The sequence below is a fragment of the Amborella trichopoda genome, chromosome 12 (assembly GCF_054954075.1).
Source record: "Amborella trichopoda isolate Santa Cruz 75 chromosome 12, AtrichopodaSantaCruz75HAP2 v2.0, whole genome shotgun sequence".
Classification (NCBI taxonomy): domain Eukaryota; kingdom Viridiplantae; phylum Streptophyta; class Magnoliopsida; order Amborellales; family Amborellaceae; genus Amborella; species Amborella trichopoda.
In genome coordinates, this window is record NC_142347.1 from 34,289,248 (window position 1) to 34,309,151 (window position 19,904).

General features: G+C 35.3%; 2 protein-coding genes across 3 annotated transcripts; both read right to left on the reverse strand.

Moving 5' to 3' along the window:
- Positions 1-1,654: 1,654 nt before the first annotated feature.
- Positions 1,655-4,153, reverse strand: LOC18430905 (Aldehyde oxidase/xanthine dehydrogenase, molybdopterin binding protein). Its single transcript, XM_088853411.1, has 5 exons — positions 4,025-4,153; positions 3,596-3,691; positions 3,392-3,490; positions 2,625-2,793; positions 1,655-2,085 (listed from the first exon to the last, which is right to left on the reverse strand). Exons 1-5 carry the CDS (start codon positions 4,070-4,072, stop codon positions 1,865-1,867), a joined length of 633 nt encoding a protein of 210 aa, XP_088709537.1. The 5' UTR covers positions 4,073-4,153; the 3' UTR covers positions 1,655-1,864.
- A 113-nt stretch (positions 4,154-4,266) lies between these two features.
- Positions 4,267-7,293, reverse strand: LOC148779542 (indole-3-acetaldehyde oxidase-like). Of its 2 annotated transcripts, none has more exons than XM_088853410.1 (4): positions 6,897-7,293; positions 6,550-6,759; positions 5,188-5,406; positions 4,267-4,530 (listed from the first exon to the last, which is right to left on the reverse strand). In XM_088853410.1, the coding sequence occupies exons 1-4, from the start codon at positions 7,032-7,034 to the stop codon at positions 4,507-4,509; spliced, it is 591 nt and encodes a 196-aa protein (XP_088709536.1). In that variant the 5' UTR covers positions 7,035-7,293; the 3' UTR covers positions 4,267-4,506. The 2 variants fall into 2 exon arrangements, with proteins under 2 accessions (XP_088709536.1, XP_088709535.1); XM_088853409.1 differs by having other exon boundaries at positions 4,267-4,987.
- Between the last annotated feature and the right edge of the window lie 12,611 nt (positions 7,294-19,904).

Here is a 19,904-nt window from a genome sequence, read left to right on the forward strand (position 1 = left end):
ATGGGGCATGAAAAGGCCAACAAAACATTACCTTTAGTGGATCGAAACAAACCACCCTGACCTAACGGGTTAGGATTACTAAGGAAACAACCATCAAAATTTAGCTTGATGAAGCCTGGCTCTGGTGGTCTCCACACAGCTGCTGCCATGAGATTATGGGACAAACCACATGGAGGAGGTTTGCCCAATTTCTATGAAAGTCCTTGGCTGAGAAGTCTTTGAATAACTTGTAATTGGAAACCCAAAAAGCCGCTAGGGTCATTACTTTATCGGGTGATTGAAGCTCTTTCTCCTCTAAAAATCCTATAATTTCTTTCAATCCATAGGACCTCTAAATCTACTGTCAATGCCCTCTCATGGATCGCTATCCAACAAATACTTGGATTCTTGGGGGTAAGAACTGGTTCGAGGCTTTAGATAAAAGAGGGATTACGGCAAGCAGCTATGGGGTTAGAAAGAAGATATTGAAAAAATTCCAGAAGGGGAAGGTTCCCAGATGTTCTTATCTATTCCAGAGGAAGGAAGGAAAACTAAGTGGAGGATTTCTGCCAGGGCCCCGAAGTCATCCACTCCATTGTCATTGAGGGATCTCTTAAAATTTGGTGACCAAGTTCAAAGAAAACCTGAAAGCCCAAAATTATCGGACACAGTTGAGAATAAGGGCCCAATTTTTAATTTATTTATTGTAAATTCTACCCTATTTAAAGTATTTTTTTAAAGAGGGTAAGAGTAAGTGAAGAAAGGGCCAAGTGGTCGCTCAGAGGCAGCACTTATCATTCTCTCTACACGTGTTTCTCTTTTTTTTCTCTTTCGTAACTATATACGGGAAGGGTTTTGGAAAGATACAGTGCCAAACGCTTAGCTCTCTCTTATGCTTTCTTGTAAATATTTAGTTCTTTTTTAAGCTTTTTTGTGAGTTGGATATCTCTCTTAAGCTTTTTTAAGCTTTTTTGTGAGTTGGATATCTCTCTTAAGCTTTCTTGTGAGTTGGGTACAAAGAATGTGTCTCTCATATCTACGAGAACCTATATCTATGAGAGCCTTTTGAGTGTCATAGGGATAAATCCCAACACCGTGTTGCGTTTCGCCAAGTTTTTTTCTCTCTAGATTATTTACTAACCACTATTTTGTAGCAATCTTGTCTTCTTTTGTGATATATGTTGTTGGAAAATCCAATTTCAGCTCTCTAAAAAAACTACCAAACTATGCTTGCAAATTCATACGCATTTGATGAGTTTGTTACAACTTTAATTTTTATATTTTGCTTAGTATTTGAAGGTTAATCACTATTATATGAGCAAAGAAAAAATTAGTGGGCATCATTTTATATTTTTGGAATGATTTACTATGATTTTTTGATGGTATATGCTTAGAAGATGTTTATAATACTTGCAACTGATTTTAAGTTTTGATTCTTTTGTGGATAATAAAGTTAATGATATTTGTGCACCTCTTTTGAGTCTTAAAGAATTTTACAGCAAGCTTTTGAAAGTATTTTGATAAGAATTGAATGCCATATGTTTGTTAATGTTTTTGATTGAGTTCGAAACCCAATTTACATTTTGATATAACTCTATTTACTTTTGAAAACCATAATGGTCCATTGTATTTGGGCCAACAATTGTCAATTCAAAGTGTGCTAATTATTCTCATGTCATCAACATCCAATCTATAAATGGAATGGTAATAACCCTATCATCGTATATTATTTCCATGACCTATGACCTATAAGTTTTAGCATCCCGACCCACACAAAAAAGCACCTCTATAACATTGAACATTATAATTATTTTCACATACTTATAAAAATAAAGCGATCAAGGGCTTAAATAGCAGATGCACACTCGCACACACATACACAGTGTCATGGGCGATCGACCAGACTTTGTAGATACCTCTCCACATTGTCCAGGCCACAGAGTCGCTTCACCACATCCATTGTTGCAGGAGTGTCCATTCTAAATATGGCTGAAGTTGAAGAACAGTTTTCATTAGAGCTATTGCTATAGTACTGAAGCTCTTTGATGGCCTCCCTGATAGCACAGTGAACTGAAACTGCCAATAGTAATGGTGGCTCTCCAGATGTTTCAAAACCATTTCATAAATAACAACCCAATTACAATTTGTTGAGGTGAGATTGTCATGAAAGAAAATTGCAAAATAAGACATATTAATGAACTGATATAAGCACCCCAGCATACGTGTGTATGTGTAAGTTTACATATACATGTAGGACAGGAATATATGCATTCATATTTCATAATATGTCCTCTAAGTAAAATATCCCTAGAGGCAATTACTAATATACTGCTGGCTCTTGTAAAGCATGTTGTGGAAATTATTTCATGAAGAACATAAATCTACTTAGAAAAATATCCAGAAGCTAGAGCTGCTCAACATCACAAATTATCTTATAAATACTTCACTTTGAGATTGCTAACTCCCAATTAAAAGAATGGGGTCTTTCTAGAATAATCCTTCCCTCTTCTTGTTTGTATAAAAGAGCACATGAAAAGTAGCTTATTAAATTTCTTTTAACAGAAAAAGACAGAAACCAAAACTCATATTGTTACTGAAAAATCTGATTGAACTGGTTAAAAATCCGAGTTCATAAAAGAACTGACCCTTGGATGAGAGGACACGGTTTTTGTGGTGACCACTGCTCAGTATCTCAATGTTAAATTGTTTGGGTATGGTGTCAACATTTGGGTCAGATGTAACCATTCCATCAGAGTTCACAACATGCTCTTCAAGAACGAAGAACCCAATTCCTTGGACGAAAGCTCCTTCAATCTATAAAATAAAACATCATGACATTTATCTTTAGGATCATGTAGGACTTGTATGGACAGAAGAAAATACCGTTAGAAAAATGCAGTGCCTTGTTTGGATATCAGAAACAAATACAAAATCTAGAAACTCAAAACCAGAGATTTGCATCAGACAGACGCACACACATACCAAACATAGAGAGAGAGAGAGAGAGAAAGTTGTCTTGAAAACGAGAACAAAATGCTTAAAGATCAATTATACTAAGGAGAACATGAAGGTAGGGAATATGCACATGAAAACATCCATAAGAACATGATCTATATATGAAGTACATGCACAAAATTGTTACATGTATAGAAATTCATTCCTTGAAGCTTCCTATAGCACTTCAACATCACCCCATCCATCAGATATATAAAAGAGGTGCAGGGGTGAGTTTTTCCTCTGCTTAAAGCGATAGACTTTGAGAAGAGGAAAGACACACCCTAGCCATCCCCGGTTGAAGTCATACCATTGGGTGACATTGAAGTACTGTAGGAAACAGTGCCCTAAATGTGGATGAACCCTCTTTCAGAGTGAGTGTGCATGCATGCAGAGTATGTATTATTAGTAGGACAACCTGTCCAAGATCCACGGCAGGGTTCAGGCTCTTCCCACAGTCATAGATGATATCAGTTCGTAAAATCATTGTAGCTCCAGTAAGCAGGTTTATCTCAACCTGCATTGCATTTGTTTAATATGGTTAACCATAATGTCTACCCTTAAAATGTCATAAAGTAAACCACGGTTAACACCCAAGGCAGATCAGGACAAGCATATATACCTCACTTGCAGCTGCACCAAAATTTAAATATTGATTTGAACTTGAATCAGGAACCCAACATACACTCGCAGACATGTTCACTGATTGCAGATACGCCTGTAAATTGGACATAGAAAGAAGTTATCACTCTGATTTCAATCTCTTATTCTTAACACAAAGTGATTTTCCTGTGAAAGGAGATGCAATTACTAAAACAAATTATATAATGAGAAGCAAATACTGATGAAAGAATATCAGATCGTTGAAATAAGCAACGAAATTCCCATGATCTGAAACAAAATACCCAGCCCTATGTATCCGTGATTGGTCTCCTTAATTTTACAACACACATCATTATCATTACATATGTTGTTATACAATAGTTCTTACTTGCATGAAATACAATTCAAAGAACCATTTACAACAACAATTTGAATTTTTCTCTCTCACCTGACTAACTAGAGCATCCCAAGAAACTCCATATGTTTTCTCCATCATATTCACTTTCACTGGTGAAAGCCTGTCAACCAAAACATCACAAGCAACCCTCGCTGCCTCAACTGGACTCAGATGTGGTGCTCCCTCCTGTGAACCACTTTGTGGCATACTTATTGTATCAATTTGGACAATCCTTACCCTCTCCATAAGCACTTCTTGTCCTTCCTCCCATAACCGACCCAAGGCAAAAGCAGTCATTTGCTTCACTTTGGTCTAAAGTCCTTGCCCCAACTCAATACCTCCAACCTCAACAACTATCGAACCATCATTTAAAATGCTCACTTTACCCGGTGCTGGCCTCACTGTCACTTCATAAGCAATGGGCAAAAGAGACAGTCCCCTTTGTCTCCATCTATTTATTCTGTTAAACTCTCGAATTTCTTCGGATTTCTTTTTAAGCCTCAAAGAAGAATCCAACTTCTCCAAAGTCAAAGCTAAAGTGTAACCCAACTTGCCACCTGCAATGGTGCCAGAGAACAACTTGAGGGTCTCAAAATTATGGAGGTTCTTTTCTCGAATGGAGTTAGCATCCATAGAGAGAGTTGACGCCACATGTTCGATGATGGTTTCGGCTAAGAAGTTGCCTTGAACTTCTCCATGTGCTCTCATCGCTGATTTGCTTGAAAAATTGGTTTTGCAAAGCTTAATGTTCGAAGAAAGGCAACCATAATGGTATTTTTTAAGTGTGGAGACAAAGTTACGGACGAGGTAGGGGCTGTAATCAATAGACTATCCAGCATCAAGAAAACAATCTACATGTAGGGCAGTGATTTTCCCATTGGCTTTGAATCCAACAGTGTAGATCATCTTCATTGGGTGCCGGCCTCCAGTTATTATCATATCTGTCTGGCGATCGAGATACATGCGCACTGGGCGGCGTAATTTGTGTGCTGCAATTGCACATGCAGCTGCAACCTAATAAAGAGAAACAATTCTTTGACTTGTAAACTCATAATGTAATATGTTTCCTTAGAACTATGTGGAATAGGATACCAGGTTCAAATTTTACACAGGGGCTTTTGGTGACTTTCTGAAATTCAGGAGAGTATTGCGTTGGTTACTAATGCTTTCCTTAAAACTAATTTCTTTGCAATTAAGATTTAGTGAATACTCACCTGAACTGCTCTCAAGGCCTTCCCACCAAAACTCCTTCCCAATCTTCTCATAATGATACGTACATTATGCTGTGGAATGCCAAGGAGTTTGGCAATTGTAACCTGGGCATTCTCATCCAATTGACATGAAACATAAACTGTTACGCAATTAACTTCATCGGGAATAGCTAGAGCTGTCTGTGTTTCCATATAAAAATAATGTTGTGATCCTGTTTCGACCTGTAGATCACCAAGAAAATCAGTAAACCACACACCTACCTAAGTGAAAAATACCCATGTACTCGTACATGCATATACAAGCGTGCAAAAATACACCAAACGCTTACCATAAATAGATACATTCATGCGTAATACATAGACAGACATGATCTTTCCCACATATATAGGTACATAAACACACACTCAAACATACATGACATAGATACATATCCATACTACATACATCCATACATGCATGCATGCATGCATGAATACATATACATTTGTGCGTGTGCATGCCTTTGTTATGGTTTGGATGTAGATATGTGCAATACAGTTGGACTCGGCCTGGCTGGCCACATCCTGTGCCCTACCCGACCACTTAATCAGGCTGGGCCCATCCTGGCATGGTTAGTGTCAGGCCTGATCCAGGCCGTAACTATTAGTGCTGGTCCAGTTAGTTAGCTTTTCAAATTTAGATTCTGCTTCTGTCTAGAGCCAAACCCAACTAGTAATATCTTTAGTTTTAAGAGAAAATTCCTTAAAATTAGAATATATAATATAATCAATATAAGTTCGAAAGTAATCAAGCGATGGCCTAGTTGTCTAGCACTAATGATTTTAGAAGTTGGTTTTGCCCAGGATCACAACCTGCTAAATGACCAAAATACCCTTTAAAGTTTATACTTGAAAAGTGTCTAAATTTTCTTATAATTGCCTGGCCCAGGCTTGAACTCTCAGGCTCAAGTCCAGCCTGATTAACAATCAGACTATCAGTCAAAGGTCAAGCCTTGCCTAGCTGGCTAGAATTTCAGTCCAGAACCCAGGCTGAATAAGCCAGCTCAGTTGGCCTAGGCTGGCCCAAGCAAAACTTTAGTCGGTATGTATGGTGCATCTACATGTATATATATCTATCGGGATATACAAGAAATCAATGGACAATAATAACCAATGGTCCACTACAGTCATCAATCAAGCGAAGGGACAGCCATACAGGACCAACCAGTTAGTTCATATGCTGTCATGGAGGATCTCATTATCTCTCTATCATTTAATTGGATGGTGATAAGCCCAATGAATTATGATTTTTAAAGTCCATTGAATCATAGTATACTGTCCTTTTGTCGATACACTTACATACACATATAAAATGAGAGGAGACACCTTTGAAGAAATAATCTTGTGATCTGCTTCAGCCATCCCTTTTGAAACGTTCCCCACTTGCTTTGGAGTGAGAAATGGGGGAATCTCAAAAAAGCTAGATCTTTCAACTGCCTCTTCTACTGAAAGAATAGGTGGCTCCATACCTTTTGTATGATAATGCACCTTCACTTGATCAGCGCCAATTTTAGCACATCTCCGAGTCTCTGCAATCTAAAAATAAAAGGTCAGTTTAAATAACATCATATAAAACCACTTTATTAGAAGATCAACAAAAGAGTATCAGTCATCCTATCACAAAACCAAGGCCTAACAGATTATTTTTACTGTTGACAAATGACAGAAACTACCGTATAATCCAATGAACAATGAAAACCCTTAGGCCTCCGGGATATCAGCTTCCAATCAAATAATAGGTGGCAATGGAAGGGTACATTGGATCCTCTGTTGTGGTCATGTCCTATTCTTGTAGATCCCAATATCCCCATCTCCGTCCTTCATTTCATTGGACACTGACAACTTCAACCGACTATTTCCATAGTACATTGGATCATAAGGAGGCAATTTGCATATGTTTAAAGTCTCTCCTGTTTTTGCAAAAGGAATTTAAGCCAAGATCCTCCATTTCTACATCTCGGCAAAAGCTCTTACAAGTATCAGTAATGGGTCTATATCTAGTGCACCTACATAAGTTTCCAGCTATGGCTCTCTCAGCTTCAGAGACTGTTAGATTAGAAAACCCTGCTGGAGGTTTTGGCTCAGAACTTTTATTGGCTTTAGAAAGAGAAGAGTATAGAGAGACACATTCCAGGAGTGCAAAAGCCGCACTGAGAAGCATGGAATCCTGCAATTCTCTGGTGAATAGAGTGGAAACCATACCTCTGGTTTCCAAGACCTTCATGTAGTGACTGAACAATGGTTTAGACTGCACAAAAGTGTGAGGCATGAGCTCACAATAAACTCTTTTATGTCTTTGGTTTTGGGATCATAGTTCGAAATGAGCACAACACATGCTCCACAGCCACCTGAAACAAACAAAATGGTGTCAGTAGGTAACTTCTTTTGTTACATGAATTAACATCTTCACAATATTTATGCAGTTTTGATGTGTCAGCTGACGCGTCTAGTCAACTGCTTCCACCCTTCAAAATTACTAAGGTTCGATAAACTCGAACATGGTGATCATGAATATGAAGAAAACAAAAAACTTTTGAAACTAAAAAACGACATTTTTTAAGATTGTTTTGCGCTGTTCATTTACATTTTCATAGAGGCAACCATTTTCTTTGTAAATGGGCAATGTGTAAGGGGACAGTTCAAATACTGTGGATTACTATATTACATTTTCCTATTGTGCATCCCCTAACGCATCAAATACTTTCTCTCACCGATATTACGTGACTCTATTTTATGAATCAACTTCTTTTCCGGCTATTGGCAAAAGCTTGAGTATTGTTAGAGGTCATTGTTACCCTTTAGCAGTTTCTATTTTTGTGACTACCACAAAGGCAGAGGAGGATAAGGATCAGATATTGCAACCAAAATGTGCAAATGGAGCCTAATCTCTTATTCTAAATCTGAATAAATAGTTTCTTAAAAACAAAGTTTGTAATAAAAGTTATCAACATAACGTCCCACCCTTCCTTCCCACCATTAACATATCAAACAAACAAGAAAACATTTTGTTATATAAAAGTTACATACTACTCATATTACTTTCAGTTTGAAAATAGGCAATTGAGGAGCATTATCCATTCAGGCCTTTTTCATAAAACCACGTATATAAGATGCCTTGTTTTTTAGTTTTCTATTGTCGAAAAAATGTAAACGCTCTTATGAAATTAAACAAAATCAATAGCGAATATTGCATCACGAATTATTTCTAAAAGAAAATATTGCATGAAGAGAACAATTGAGACAACACTCTCAAACTCTATTTCAAATATCGATATAGAATTAAGGTGGGAACTAATCCCTTATTTAACATTGATAATTATTTTATGGTTCTTCAAATACCATATATAAGACCTCCATAAAATTTTCAAGGACAATAAAAACTACTTTTCACTATTCAAAATCAATAAGGTATCATATTACTTATTTTAAAAAGGAGAAAAGTTGTTTGTGTGTCAAGGGACAGTTCTCAAATAGCATCTCCTGACGCATTATATGTCAACTTCTCGAAACTCTCTCTCTCTCTATCTTGATATATATATATATATATATATATATTACTGTCAACTTGCTTTATGGGTTGAAATCTTATCGATTTTGTTATACAAAAATATTTGATTTTATAGTCTGATTTCATGCAGGGATTGTATGCAAGGTTTTTATAGTAAATAAGTAAACAATAAACTATTGTATTTAACTAGTTCTTATAAGATCTTATAGTAATTAAGGATAAACAGGATTATGCCTAATAAAGGAATAATAGAAATATCAATTACAAACCATTGGGCATAATTAAACTCACCAACTTTTATACTAAATAAAATCTTAAACTGCATTTTATTCACATCATAAAGTAACTGTATAACAACTGTATTTTACAGATAATCAGATAACAACTTTTTATATGTAAGATGCACACTGAAATTACAGATAAGAGGCACACTAAAACAGTAATTACAGAGACATAAGGAAATTAGAGATACTAAAACTTACTGTTTACAGATACAATAACTGGAAAACAGTTTCCAGTGTTGTGGACAGTAGAAAGGGAGAGTATTTAGATTGCAGTCACACATAACTGATATAAAAATAAAGAGGTGAAAGTATAGGATAAAACCTGGTGAGATGTTTGAACACGAGAGCTATGAAGATCAGGATAGCTCTGGTTGGTATAATACTGCAAGCTCAGCGAAATAGATTTCAGAGGAAAGGGATTAGAAGGAACTTGAGTTTTTTCTGAGAAAGAGAAGGGAAATAAGAGGATAAAGAGATAGAGGAGGTCGAAGATAGAAGAAGGAGAAGTGAAGGAGCTTCTGAGCAGAGGAGAAGATGGGAGCAGAGAGAAGATGGGAGCAGAGAGGAGAAGATGAGCTGAGAGGGGAAGCGGGAGACCTTGCTCAAATGAGAGGCCTTTGGCCCTTTATAGATGGAGGAGGTTGCTTAGCCTCGAAGTAAAGGATAAGGCAGAGGAAGCAGGGAAAGGACATAAAGGAAACTGAGGTGACCCAAGGGAGCAAGACAAAAGAAAAAAAACAAAAATTAAAAAAGCGGCATCTGGGAAGTGTTCCTTTTTGTCGTATCTGATTATTGCTACAGTAACTTTTTTGTTTTTTATGTTGGTGGCTACAGTGAAGCATCTGGAATAGTGCTTTTTGTGGGTGATGTGGCCCTGTCTTTTGTCGTATGTGTCGGTGGGTGTAGTGCTTGGAATCTTGAACAGTCTTTTTTTGTCTTTTTCTGTCGGTGAACTTTTGTCCTTTATGAAGCTTTGTCGGTGGAGACTATTATCCTCTTGGATTATTGGTAGTCTTGTCTATTGTGATGATGATAGAGGCTTCTAGGGTCTTTGACTGAACTCTTCTGGATCATCTTCTTCTGGATCCGTTTCTTCTGGATCATCTTCACTCAAATGGAGGTATCTATTGGTGTGGAGTGGGGAGGATTGTACTGTTTCTTCGGAGGAGACTGGTTTTCTTCCAGCTTCAGCGAAGATTTCCTTCATTTGTTTTTCTAACTCTTCTTTTGATGCATTGGGATTGGTTTGCAGCATGTTACGAAGGTAGGTTGGAAAGTCAAAAGAGGTGTTTGCTGTATTTGGGTTTTGCTGGTATTTAGGTATTGATGGGGGTATTCTTTTTGGTGTGGTAGCGGTGAAATCCATTTTGAAAATGTCCCACCATTTAACAGAAATGGTTTTCCCCAATCGAGGAATATAGGTATAATCATTGGTATTATTGACTGAGATGGTGTAGTTCCATTTCATGATCCATGGGAACTGATATAAGGCCATGAAATATAGGTGAGTGTCAATTGTATTGTCACTATTATTATATTACACAAATTGTTCCTGCAGATTTTTGAAAGCAGGAGGTGGTATCAGAGAAGTTGAGCCCCACACTAAAAACCAATTTTGAAACCATGTGGGGAATCGTTCGAAAATAGGTAGCCGGAATTGAAGATACCAGCTATGTGTGTTGTTTAGATTTTGATAATAAAAGAATTTGTGCCAGGCTTCTATATACTCGGCATATTTATAATATTTGTATGAGAAATCTGGGTTGTGCAATTTCTTTCCTTGTGCGGGATTGGAACCCCACTCATCATAAGAAAGAAGCTTTTTATTTGAACCTTGGAATAGGCAATTATTCTGGTATTTTACTGATAATAATGGACAACAGAGATGGACCCTGTTTCCATGAGTATGGCTTCGTAATATTCTCTGGTCTTTACCCCATTGGTAGCGTTGAGATGGTTTATCAGATACAAAGGTGCAAGTTTAATAGGATATGTATGAATATGTTGTTCATCTATGGTGATATCCATTAGATACGCTCTTTCGATGTATGCAGATCTGGATGTATTAGGTATGGAGGTGGTCTTGGATTGAGCTGGTGAATATGTAAGAGTAGAAGCATGTGCTTTTGGATAGGTAATTTGGTGAATGGGTGACTGTGAGGGTGACTGTATTGCCAAAGGCGATGGTTCCTTTTCATATGGAACAATATTTTGCATGGGTTGTTTATCTCTGCGAGAAGGACCGCGAGAACCCATTGAAGAATAAAGTGAAGGTATAATATTAGTATTATTTTGATTTTCTGCGAACAATTGGAGAGTAAGGGATAAGGGTGATTCGTCATCGTTGATGTCAGTGTTGGCCCCCTGCAAAAATTCACGGGTTAAAAAATCAGGAAAAGAATTAGAAGACCCAGGAAGGTGTTCGATGGAAAAATCAAAAGCAGATAATATAGCTTACCATCTGGCAAATATTTGTTTAGAAACTAAATTTTGAACATCTTTTTGCAGAATGTCCTTGGCTGCTTTACAGTCAGTGTGTATTAAGAAATGTTGATTTAAAATATCACTTTGGAATTTGGTCACACAATGAACTATTGCTAATAATTCATTTTTGACCATAGAATAATTTAATTGAGTAGTATTTCAAGCTTTGGAAGTATAACGAATTAATTGTTCTTGGGAATCAACTCTTTGTTTGAGAATGCCACCGAGGCCTTTATCAGAAGCATCACATTCTATGATTTTAAAAGCAGTTGGATGAGGTAAGGAGAGACAGTCTAGTGTCTTGACCTTGCTTTTGATTACCTGTACGGCCTTGGTATGAATATTGGTCCATGGTGGAGGATTCTTTTTTAGTCTATCACATAAAGGTTTAGAATCTAAAGCAAGGTTAGGATAAAAATCACTAACATAATTTAAACAACCTAAGAATCTTTGAAGTTCCTTTTTATCAAGTATTTGATCAGGGAATTTATCAGCAAATTGTATGGATCTATCGATGGGAATGATAGTTCCATGATGAATCATATGACCTAGAAATCTTATATTGGTTTTGAATAGTGTTATCTTTTTGGCTGAAACAACTAATCCAGCATTCCGTACTGCATGTATGAATGTATTAATGCGTTTGATATGTTGATCTATCGATTCCGAGAATATTAGTACATCATCAATATATACTATCATAAAATGATGGTAAGCATTAAAAACATCATTCATTATTTTCTGGAATTCTGATGGAGCATTTTCAAACCAAATGGGATAACATTCCATTCGTATTGTCCAAATGGAACATTAAATGCAGTTTTATATTTATCTTGTTCTTGGATTTGTATTTGCCAATAGCCAGATTTCATATCAAATTTAGAAAAGATACATGCTTGAGCAACTCTATCCAATAAATCTTTTTTATTGGGAATTGGATATCTTATCCATTTTAGGACTTTATTTAGAGGTTTATAATTAATAACAAGTCTAGGAACTCCTCGTTCCTTTTCAGCATTTTTATTAACATAAAAGGCTGCACAGCTCCAAGGTGAGGAGCTTGGTCTTATTAGTTTTTTCTGTTGGAGATCATTAATCTCTTTTCGACACATATCTAGTAAGAGAGTATTCATTTGTATGGGTCTAGCTTTTGTAGGTATTTGTCTTTCATCAAATCCTTGTTCATATGGTAAACTTATACTATGCTTTTTTCTTTTCCAAAAAGCATTAGGATGTTCACTACATATTGAAGTTTCTATATGATGTTGTAATGTTTGAATCTTTTATTGTATTGAAGAAGTTTGTAATTGTTCTTCAATAGCCTTATATTTAATTTCTTGTTTAAGGGTACAAAGAAATTTTTCTTTGTTGTTCAATTGACTTTTAACACTGTTGAGTTCTTTCACTTTTGGTTTATGTATGAAATTAAAGTGTATTGGAATATTTTGAATAACTGAAGATATTCCTGTTTCATTTATGGTTAAAGGATATAACACAGTAAGGAATGGAACTCCAAGTATTATTGCTTGGCTCAATCCTTTTACCATTATGAATGGTGTATCTATACATTGGTGATTATTACAAACAGAAGCATTAGATAATTTATATTTAATAAATAATCTACTTCCATCTGCTGTATTCAATATTTGAGTAGTTTTGTCAAAATATTTTGAAGGTACAAGTCCTTCATTGATACAATTTAAGTCAGCTCCAGAATCTATTAAAGCTGATGTTTCAAAACTATAATCTTGAGCGACAATTATCTTAACATAGACAAACCATTTTTGGACTACTATTTTGTCTATTAGATTTACAGAAGGAAGATGTATTATTTTGGCTTCTGATGTTTCAAGGATATCTAATGATGGATTATTTTTCATTAATTCATCAAAATCTATTTCATCTGTATCTGAATCTTGTTGTGACATTTGTTGTAATTCTAATGATTTAATTCTATTTTTTAATTAAACTATTTCAGTTTTTATTTCTTTGATTTCTTGTTTGAGATCTGAAATGGTCGGTTCTTTTTGTTGAGAAGTATGTTGATTACTTACTCTTCTCATTATTGCGGCAAAGTTATATTCATCAGGGGTTTTATTAAGAGGAATTGATTTTGCTTTATTTTTTGTAATATTAATGAATTGAGTAATGACAGCTCTTTTTTCCTCTGGATCAACAATTTTATCAATAATATCTAGAATGAAATTATCTTCTTGTGTACGTGTATGAACATTATGTGTTGATATTAGACAACTACAATCATCATCTTTTGAACTGGATGAATTTGTATCTGAATCATTGGTGGAGTCAGAGGAGTCTCTCCACATGAGATCATCATCTTGGATTTGATCAATATGAGAATCAGAAGAAGTAGAGGATGAATAATCATAGTTAATTATATTGTATAATTTTGATTTTATTGTTTCATTTAACTGTAAAGCTTCTATTTTCTTTTTTAATTTACATTGGTGTTTATAATGCCCTACTTTACCACATTTATAACAAACTGGTGATTTTCTCTTTTTCTTTGTATTGGTAGAAAATTTGTTGATTAGTTTCCTTTTAGATTTTTTATAATATTTTCTATCTTTATCCTTATTTTTGGATTTATATTTTTCTTTTTTGTATTTCTTCTTTTTCTTGTATAGATTGTCAAGCATATTTTTCTTATCAAGGTAATATCCAAATTGTTCACAGAAATCGCCAAGCTCTTTTCGCTTAGTGATTTGTTGTTTATCTAATTGTCTTTTTAATTTCATATCTGTGCATAAGGCTAAACCTTCAGCACATATTTCTGCGGAGAGTTCTCCGAGTGTATATGATGAATAAACAATAATTCCATTATGTTTTTTCCTTAATCTTTCCTTGACTTTTTTAGCAAATAAATATGGTAGACCAGCTATAAACTTTTATTTCCAGTGGTCTAGCTGACAGTCTTCTCTTATTAATAATCTTGAGAAAAATACATCTTTATACCACTTATAATGAGATAGGGTAGGACAGCGTAGATTAGATAGCAGATCTTCCGATCTTGCTGCTAGTTAAGCTGTACTGCCTACAAAATGAAGTGTAATGGTATATATTAGTGTGTTGACAGCATCACTTTCTGTATATATTATTTCTTGGTTTTGTTCATTTTTGGCTGTCCATTGTCTAGTATTATTGAGGATTCTGTGTTTGGTTTCATCGTCTACATAGAAATCCCACCATCCTCGTAACCAGCCAGTAAATCTGTTGACTATTGCTTTTGCAACCTCTTGATCAGGGTTGCCTGCCATTTTATTTGCAGAAGCATACATAGTCATATGTCTCATAACATCCAATATTTTTAATTCTGATAATCCATCTATCTGCCAATTTACTATTGATCTTCCTGAGTATGATACTGCCTGTTGTATGACATCTTCTTCCATTTGTATATCAACAAGTGTGGGTCTCTTGTGATATGGTAAAGCTGTTACTGGTTTCCAGTATTTTCCATAAGCTATTCTATTTATGGTTTCAGTAATAGGGGTAGTATCCATAATGCTTTTTCTTGATTTTGGATTGTGTCTTCTATGATTGGTTCTTCTTCCTGAAGCAGCATTGTCTCATGCTCAGGTAATATTGCTTTGCCTTTATCAGACGACTCAAGTGGTATATTAACAATAGGTGGAATAGTTATTTGTGGAGAAGGTATTCCTTTAATATCTAGTTGAGATAATTTTGATATTAATTGATCCATTAAGGATTTGTTATTGTCTCCGATATGAAATTTATTCTTATTTAATTCTCGAGGTGGTTTGAACAAAACTGATTTAAGTATAGTTGTAGCAGAAGGTTGTTCTTTAAGGATAAGTCTTTCTATCCTTTCTGTTTGTCTTCCTAAAGATTGCATATAAAGATTAGTATAATTATTTTGTTCTACATTGTGAGGAATCAATTCTTGTTTCTTACCAAGTTCTTTGGGTAAGATTTTATATGGAGTGGCAATTATATCATATACTGATGGAGATTTGGCAAGTTCATCTTTCATTGGGATAGCTGTTTTGAGTATCAGACTTTTTTCAGGAGGGTGAGTACTAGCAGTTGTAGTACCATCCGTACTAATATAAGTTTTCTCTTCTATTGTCTGAACTTTATCAAATGAAGGGATTTGAAGTTTATGTTGATAATTACTTATTAACCATATAAAATATCCTTCTGATTCTTTTTTCTTTTTAAGAAATTTGTTACATTTTTCCTGTAATATTTCTCTTAATTCTAATGGTACTTTTGTAAGATAGCATTGTCTAATATATTTATGTTCTTCTGACATAAAATCTTGCTTAATATAATTATGATCAATTTTTTTCTTTTTTCTCTCTAGTTTAGCGGCTAGATATGCTGCTATATATTCATCTGAATATTTATCATGTGAATTGTCATATTCTTCTACTTGTAATGTTAATATTTGAAAGTCTTGTAATTCTTCTATACTGGGTTCAATAGTATTTGTAGTATTAGCTTCAGGAGTATAGGTGGGAATAACAACATGATCTGTTGTTCTTCGTGTTCCTTGAAATTGTAGGTCTGAACTAGGTATTGAAGAAGACTGAGTAGGAGGTGGTAATATTATGACATTCGGATTAGTAGAATAAGATTTTCTACTTGGTATTTTATTTTTAATATTCTTTTTTCTATTAATATTAATATCATCTTGAACTTGTAATTGTTGAAATTTTATTTCAATATTACCATCAGGGTGTTCTATTATTTGATTAAGAATATGATGTTGGGGAACCTCTTGAGGTTGATTGGCATGTTGTAATGCCCATGACTGTGGTAGTCTAATATCTGACCATCTTATTGTTTTGGGAACAATCATATTTGATTTTTCCATATTTGTTTGGAATAATATGGTTTGATCTTTTTGATCAATTTACATAATATTTGGACGTAAGGTATTCATAACTTTGTAATATATTTTATAAACTATTGCTAAGTTTTGAGAACCTTGAATCATATTAAAACCATGTGTTTTTAAATTAATTGTTAATATATCTAGAATATTTGGGTCAGTCAAAGAAACAGAAAAATTTGGAAAACAATTAAAATATATGGGACCACTACAGAGGCTGGATTCTACCATGCCAAGTAGCGAGTCTGTGAATATATTGTGTCTTGTATCTCTTAGGCATACAAGCACAGAAGTGTTCAACTCTAATCGGGTCAAAGGTTTTACGGCTATTTGGATTAATCCAATATGTAAATATTTGTAATTATGTTCTTTATGTTTTTCAATGATTTTCTTTGAGAGTAGGTGAAAGTCTTCTTGGTTTTGAGTAACCGATAAACTTTCTTCTACCGTCTTGATGGAATAACCCATCTTGAATTTGAATGATCCTTTATTGTAAATGTCATGGATTGGTACCTTAGGTATGTTCCAGTTTTGAATATTGTGTTCGATGTCATTTATGACTATTTGTTCTTTATTTTTTACTCTAAGTGTTTGAGATGAAGTTACATTTTTACTAGCGAAACTAAATTAAATTTACATCTTAGAAAGTTGGTCCGAGAATTAAGGCAAGAGACAAGTGAACGCCTATTGCAAATTACCGCCAAGGCCAGGAAGAGCCGCTTAGGGAAAAAGCTGGGCCACTGAATGTCCAGATTGTTATTATCCGCAACCTACAGATGGTAAATTTAATAACAGCTCAATCCAAGACCACCTCCATGCCTAATACATCCAGATCTGCATACATCGAAAGAGCCTATCTAATGGATATCACCATAGATGAACAACATATTCATACAGATCCTATTAAACTTGCACCTATGTATTTGATAAACCATCTCAACCCTACCAATGGGGTAAAGATTAGAGAATATTACGAAGCCATACTCATGGAAACATGGTCCATCTCTGTTGTCCATTACTATCAGCAAAATACCAGAATAATTGCCTATTCCAAGGTTCAAATAAAAAAGCTTCTTTCTTACGATGAGTGGGGTTCCAATCCCGCATAGGGAAAGAAATTGCACAACCCAGATTTCTCATACAAATATTATAAATATGCCGAGTATATAGAAGCCTGGCACAAATTCTTTTATTATCAAAATCCAAACAACACACATAGCTGGTATCTTCAATTTCGGCTACCTATTTTTGAACGATTCCCCACATGGTTTCAAAATTGGTTTTTAGTGTGGGGCTCAACTTCTTTGATACTACCTCCTGCTTTCAAAAATCTGCAGGAACAATTTGTGCAATATAATAATAGTGACAATACAATTGACACTCACCTATATTTCATGGCCTTATATCAGCTCCCATGGATCATGAAATGGGACTACACCATCTCAGTCAATAATACCAATGATTATACCTATATTCCTCGATTGGGGAAAACCATTTCTGTTAAATGGTGGGACATTTTCAAAATGGATCTCACCGCTACCACACCAAAAAGAATACCCCCATCAATACCTAAATACCAGCAAAACCCAAATACAGCAAACACCTCTTTTGACTTTCCAACCTACCTTCGTAACATGCTGCAAACCAATCCCAATGCATCAAAAGAAGAGTTAGAAAAACAAATGAAGGAAATCTTCGCTAAAGCTGGAAGAAAACCAGTCTCCTTCGAAGAACAGTACAATCCTCCCCACTCCACACCAATAGATACCTCCATTTGAGTGAAGATGATCCAGAAGAAACGGATCCAGAAGAAGATGATTCAGAAGAGTTCAGTCAAAGACTTTAGAAGCCTCTATCATCATCACAATAGACAAGACTACCAATAATCCAAGAGGATAATAGTCTCCACCGACAAAGCTTCATAAAGGACAAAAGTTCACCGACAGAAAAAGACAAAGAAAGACTGTTCAAGATTCCAAGCACTATACCCACTGACACATACGTTAAAAGATAGGGCCACATCACCAACAAAAAGCACTATTCCAGATGCTTCACTGTAGCCACCAACATAAAAAACAAAAAAGTTACTGTAGCAATAATCAGATACGACAAAAGGGAACACTGTTCCCAGATGCCGCTTTTTTAATTTTTGTTTTTTTTTTCTTTTGTCTTACTCCCTTGGGTCACCTCAGTTTCCTTTATATCCTTTCCCAACTTCCTCTGCCTTATTCTTTACTTCGAGGCTAAGCAACCTCCTCCATCTATAAAGGGCCAAAGGCCTCTCATCTGAGCAAGGTCTCCCGCTTCCCCTCTCAGCTCATCTTCTCCTCTCTGCTCCCATCTTCTCCTCTCTGCTCCCATCTTCTCCTCTGCTTAGAAGCTCCTTCACTTCTCCTTCTTCTATCTTCGACCTCCTCTATCTCTTTATCCTCTTATTTCCCTTCTCTTTCTCAGAAAAAACTCAAGTTCCTTCTAATCCCTTTCCTCTGAAATCTATTTCACTGAGCTCGCAGTATTATACCAACCAGAGCTATCCTGACCTTCATAGCTCTCGTGTTCAAACATCTCACCAGGTTTTATCCTATACTTTCACCTCTTTATTTTTATATCAGTTATGTGTGACTGCAATCTAAATACTCTCCCTTCCTACTGTCCACAACACTGGAAACTGTTTTCCAGTTATTGTATATGTAAACAGTAAGTTTTAGTATCTCTAATTTCCTTATGTCTCTGTAATTACTGTTTTAGTGTGCCTCTTATCTGTAATTTCAGTGTGCATCTTACATATAAAAAGTTGTTATCTGATTATCTGTAAAATACAGTTGTTATACAATTACTTTATGATGTGAATAAAATGCAGTTTAAGATTTTATTTAGTATAAAAGTTGGCGAGTTTAATTATGCCCAATGGTTTGTAATTGATATTTCTATTATTCCTTTATTAGGCATAATCCTGTTTATCCTTAATTACTATAAGATCTTACAAGAACTAGTTAAATACAATAGTTTATTGTTTACTTATTTACTATAAAAACCTTGCATACAATCCCTGCATGAAATCAGACTATAAAATCAAATATTTTTGTATAACAAAATCGATAAGATTTCAACCCATAAAGCAAGTTGACAGTACTGTAGATCCCGGGCCGATTTGGTATCAGAGCCATACAGTAAAAACTGGCACAGTTACAACAGTAGACCTATTCAACAGTGAAGCTGTGTAAACAGTTAAACTGTCAAAACAGTAAACATGTTCTTTTTACACCAATGAGTTGTATGAGATAAAAGTTACATCTTGACTAGCGAAACTAAGTTAAATTTACATCCTAGAAAGTTGGTCCGAGAGTTAAGGCAAGAGACAAGTGAACGCCTATTGCAAAGTACCGCCAAGACTAGGAAAAGCCGCTTAGGGAAAACGTTGGGCCACTGACTGTCCAGATTGTCATTATCCGCAACCTACGGATGACAAATTTAATAAGAAATCTAACTAGTAAAAATGTAACTTCATCTCAAACACTTAGAGTAA

Coding starts and splice junctions, on each gene's coding strand:
- LOC18430905 (XM_088853411.1), bottom strand. CDS start 4,072: ATGATGGAGAAAACATATGGAGTTTCTTGGGATGCTCTAGTTAGTCAG. Junction 3,692..4,024: donor GGGATGCTCTAGTTAGTCAG/GTGAGAGAGAAA, acceptor TCCAATTTACAG/GCGTATCTGCAATCAGTGAA. Junction 2,086..2,624: donor CCGTGTCCTCTCATCCAAGG/GTCAGTTCTTTT, acceptor ATGGTTTTGAAA/CATCTGGAGAGCCACCATTA.
- LOC148779542 (XM_088853409.1), bottom strand. CDS start 7,034: ATGGGGATATTGGGATCTACAAGAATAGGACATGACCACAACAGAGGA. Junction 6,760..6,896: donor ATTGTTCATTGGATTATACG/GTAGTTTCTGTC, acceptor TTTTATTTTTAG/ATTGCAGAGACTCGGAGATG. Junction 5,407..6,549: donor ACAAGATTATTTCTTCAAAG/GTGTCTCCTCTC, acceptor GGTGATCTACAG/GTCGAAACAGGATCACAACA.